The sequence below is a fragment of the Capsicum annuum genome, chromosome 9 (assembly GCF_002878395.1).
Source record: "Capsicum annuum cultivar UCD-10X-F1 chromosome 9, UCD10Xv1.1, whole genome shotgun sequence".
Lineage (NCBI taxonomy): Eukaryota > Viridiplantae > Streptophyta > Magnoliopsida > Solanales > Solanaceae > Capsicum > Capsicum annuum.
This window is the reverse complement of record NC_061119.1, coordinates 158,250,027-158,254,382: the sequence shown is the minus strand read 5'-3', so window position 1 is coordinate 158,254,382 and position 4,356 is coordinate 158,250,027. Positions and strand designations below refer to the sequence as shown.

The 4,356-nt window shown below is 32.0% G+C and overlaps 1 protein-coding gene across 1 annotated transcript; it reads right to left on the bottom strand.

Annotated features, from left to right (window-relative positions):
• Nucleotides 1-979: 979 nt before the first annotated feature.
• On the bottom strand, nucleotides 980-4,083 carry LOC107842434 (thioredoxin 1). Its single transcript, XM_016686276.2, has 2 exons — nucleotides 3,622-4,083; nucleotides 980-1,445 (listed from the first exon to the last, which is right to left on the bottom strand). The coding sequence occupies exons 1-2, from the start codon at nucleotides 3,863-3,865 to the stop codon at nucleotides 1,132-1,134; spliced, it is 558 nt and encodes a 185-aa protein (XP_016541762.1). The 5' UTR covers nucleotides 3,866-4,083; the 3' UTR covers nucleotides 980-1,131.
• Between the last annotated feature and the right edge of the window lie 273 nt (nucleotides 4,084-4,356).

Below are 4,356 nucleotides of genomic sequence, written 5' to 3'. Positions count from 1 at the left end.
TCTCAACTTAGAGACACGACGTATTTCAAAAATTTTCAAAGAACTTCATAACAACAATTCATGCCCTTAAATTTGCTTTGATGTCAAAAAAGAATATACCTTTGCGGATTATCCAATTTTTTATTTATTATCAAAGTATAATAAGTTGAGAAAAAAAAAAAAGAAAAAACGATCAAACAAAATAGAGAAATTTTAAAAAAAATTGAGAAAAAAAAAGAAAAAAAAATAAAGATCAAGAAAAAAGCGAAGGATTAAAAAATTGAGAAGAATAAAAATCAGAGAAAAAATATAAAAAAAAGTTTGAGAAAAATGAGAGAAAAAAAAGAGATCTGAAAAAGGAAAAAAAGGATCAAACAAAATAGAGAAAGAATAAAAGGCAAAAAAAAAAAAGATTAAGAAAAAAGCGAAGAATTAAAAAAATTGAGAAAATAAAAAATGAGAGGAAAAAATAAAAATAAAGTTTGAAAAAAATGACGAAAAAAAAAGAACTGATAAAAATAAAAAAGAAAAGAAAAATAAAGGTTAAAGATAAATGAATTAAAAAAGGAAAAAAAAAAGAAGAAATAGATAATGCTTGAGAAAAAAGAAAAAGGAGAAAAAAATAAAGGTTGAGACAAATGAATTAAAACATGAAAATAAAATTAAAGGAAAAAATAAAAAATGAAAATAATAAAAAATAAAATTTGAGAAACAAATAAGTATGAAAAGTTTAAAAAATATATTTGAGGTGTAGAGGAGCAAAATGGTAGTCATACTATACTTAAAAAAAATAAAGAAGGTTATTCTATTGGTGTCAAATATCTTAAAGTCACCCATATTTGAATCTATAGAATGCAATTTCCAGTACATAACATCAATTTCACCTCAGACCCTAGTCCATCATTGATTGTGTTATAACTTGTTTGGTATACGAAACCCATAACAGAGTTCAACAAATTTACCACTGAAATTTGAACTTAGAAACATCGAATTACCAACATAACGCCAAAAGTGGAAACATAGCATATAACATAACTATACAGATGTATCTCAGGTCTATCAAGTTAATTCTTGCAGCACCAAAGGCAAAGAGCGAAAATATATAAAAGATCTAAATTCTCTCATAGAACATATATCTACATATGTACCATTTTACAAGAATTTTTCTATGCAGGCCGTCAACGTTGTTTTAGGTACTGCACCAATGACTGTATCTTTCTTCTCCCCAGCCTTGAAAATCATGACGGTTGGGATACTACGAATCCCATATCTGGTCGCGATGCCAGGACTTTCATCTGTGTTCACCTTGAAGAATTTAAACTTGTCTGCAAATTCCTGAGATAGTTCATCGATAACGGGGTGAATCATTCGGCATGGACCACACCATGGAGCCCAAAATTCAACCAGAACAGGTTTATCAGATCCGATTACAAGAGACTCCCATGTTTGATCATTAACAGCAGGCACTGTATTTAACAATAACCATGTTAAATATACAATGAAGCTGATAAAATTCATTGAGATGCTGCTAAAGCTATGGTTTTAGTTGCCTACTTCATGCTAATCCCATTATAATCCCACACAGTGGGGTATGGGGAGGGTAGAGTGCACACAGACCTTACCCCTGCCTCAACGGTGGAGTAGCTGTTTTCGATAGACCCTCAGCACAAGGAAAACAAAACAAGGAAAGTGACCGAAGTACAAGAAATAACAGATAGTAACAAAAACAATGATAATAATATGACAGTAATTACAATAGATACTGATGCATCATAGTTGTTATTACTCCTTGTAATTAGATAGAGCGCTAGCGATGAAGATTTAACAATGAGGAATTTCATTTTTCTAACTAGGATGACTCATATTACAATTGCAACACGTGCATTTTCACACAAAAAGTATTGAGTCATTCATTTTCCTTTTTGGTGAAGACTGACACGAAGCATGGCATATAACAAGCCATCTCGATTCTCAAGGTCTTATAATAGCTCCACAATGTCAATGAGAAAGCAGAAATTAGAATTTATATGCAATAAAAGCTTTTACTGGAAACTGTAATGGAACTCATAGGAGTTCAAATATTTAACTGCAAATGAAGTTCAAAAACATAAGTACTAACGCTGGTAGGTTTTACTAGCCTTCACACTCTCCAAACTTATGTACCAATTCCACAAGAATGGATTTACTTCAATCCTTTAACAAGCATCAAGTAATTCTAGTATATATTGCTCAGATTCTTCAAAAACGTCGACACAATTGTGCCGGATCCTCCATAAGAAGTGCATTTTGAAGGATTTAATACGGCTGCGGCAACATTTTTGGAGAGTTCGAGCAACATAGATTTTGATTTCCACATTGTTAGTAAAATTGATTTACTCTATAATGTAATATTCAACTTAAAGGTCCTGGACATGACTTTTCATCAAATTTAAGATTGTATGATAATCTGATAGATAATTGACAATAGCAGCAGTAGACGGTTGAATTTCTTTGAACTCTGACACAAAAATACTCTGCCACAAGGATGGAAGTGGTGTTAAAGTTACAGATTTATCCAAACTCACTAGCTATACCAATTTATGTGAAGTGGTTGAAAGTACTTGAAAGTATGAGGGTCAAAATATTTAATTTTGACGAATTTGAATACAAGTTCTTCAATTTTTTAAAAATACAGTATAAAATTTATAAATTTGCAAACTGCTTAAAAAGTAGTTCAAGTCAGTGCAGCTAATGATTCTTCTATATAAAACAAAATTGAGAAAATTATTGTCAAAAGAAAACATTATTCAACTCCCCAAACAATAATAATCCCTTCACATAAATGGGACCAAGGGAGTCACAATAATAATACCAGATTTCAGACATAATAGATCAAATAAGTTGTGATAGAATCTAGAATTCGTACTCATAAAATTCAAATTTGGATACCTTCTGAGCCACTTGCACTTTTTGTCAAAATTTAATAATCTTAGAAAAGACACATCTCAAACTATAAGTAAGCATGAGCAAATTAAATGAATATTTTAGAATCCCCAACTCAAATTCGTAAAATTCAAATTCTGAATTATCTTTGCTTCGCCACTTGCAACTGCGTGTTTAGGCATTTTTTTGTCCCAATCAAAGCTTTAAAAAGACCCAAATATCTCAAATTGTAAGCAAGTAGCAGGGCGAAGCCAGAGTCATCAAAAAATTGCACTATATATATAAGGTCAAAAATATCTTGTATAAATATATATTAAATGTTGATTCCTCTTCATTTCTTCATGTATTTAACTCATTATATTCTGAACTCCTTAGTGAAAACCTAACTCCGTCACTGACAAGAAAGAGTTGATAAATAGATTTCGGATCTAGAAGGAGTTGATAAATAGATTTCGGATCTAGTAAATCAAATTGAGCACCTGTAAAATTCAAATCCTGAATTATCTTTACTTCGCCACTTGTAATTGCGTGTTTAATCATTTTCTTGGTCAGAGTTTTAGCCTTTTTAATCATTTTATACCTCAATCCATAAGCAATACTCTTTTGTTCTTTTTCTGGGACATAGAAGGGAATTACAAGGTGGGAACTGAACCCTCGTCAACCAACTGCACTACTAAGATTCTTCAACTATAACCAAAAATAAGGAAAAGAAATAAGCACCTAGAACAGCAGTATCCTGAGCCTCACAGACAATTCTTGCTCCTCTACCATTGCCACCAGATTTTGAAAATGAGGCAAAGGACACTGATGAACAAGTCGACTGGAACTTAAGACCATTGAACACAGAGAAACTAATAAAAGATCGACGACCAGAAAGGGAAGAACCAGCAATAGAAGCCAATGATGCCGACGAAGGCAAAGCAGCGGCACGAGGAACTGCGATAGTTTCCAGCAAACCAGCCATGGCAAAGAGTGGATAACACACGGGTGAGTGGAGTTTGTTAGTTTGGTTTTAGAAAGTTTTGGTTTTGGGTGTGTTGTTGATAAAGTGGATGAGGAATTGATGAATGTGTGTAAGTTAAGGATTGGATGAGGAGTTATTAGTGTTCAGCTGTCCACGTGGTGCTTTCACTTTACGTCCTGACTTACAGCATGAAATACCAATCTTTTTTTGGGAAAAATTTCATAAATGGAATTAATGCCTTTTCTTTTTCTAAAAGATAGTGATATTGTTTCTTTTTAAAGTGTAGCAGTCTTTTATCTTTGAAAGCATCGCATGTACATTATGTTTATAATCGATTTGAGACAATTGCATTTGTAAGTTGATCAAAAACACGCATTACAATCTTACCTTTATTGTTAGTAGCGTAAATTTGCAAAAAAAGAGTAAATAACGCAAATAAAAGACAAAGTATATTAAGCAAGACAAAGATGAGCAAATTTGTAATGATAAAG

What these genes read in the sequence shown, in the direction of transcription:
- LOC107842434 (XM_016686276.2), bottom strand. Translation starts at nt 3,865, where the DNA reads ATGGCTGGTTTGCTGGAAACTATCGCAGTTCCTCGTGCCGCTGCTTTG. An exon ending in TCAGGATACTGCTGTTCTAG is followed by an intron (nt 1,446 to 3,621) that starts GTGCTTATTTCT and finishes TGTTAAATACAG; the next exon opens with TGCCTGCTGTTAATGATCAA.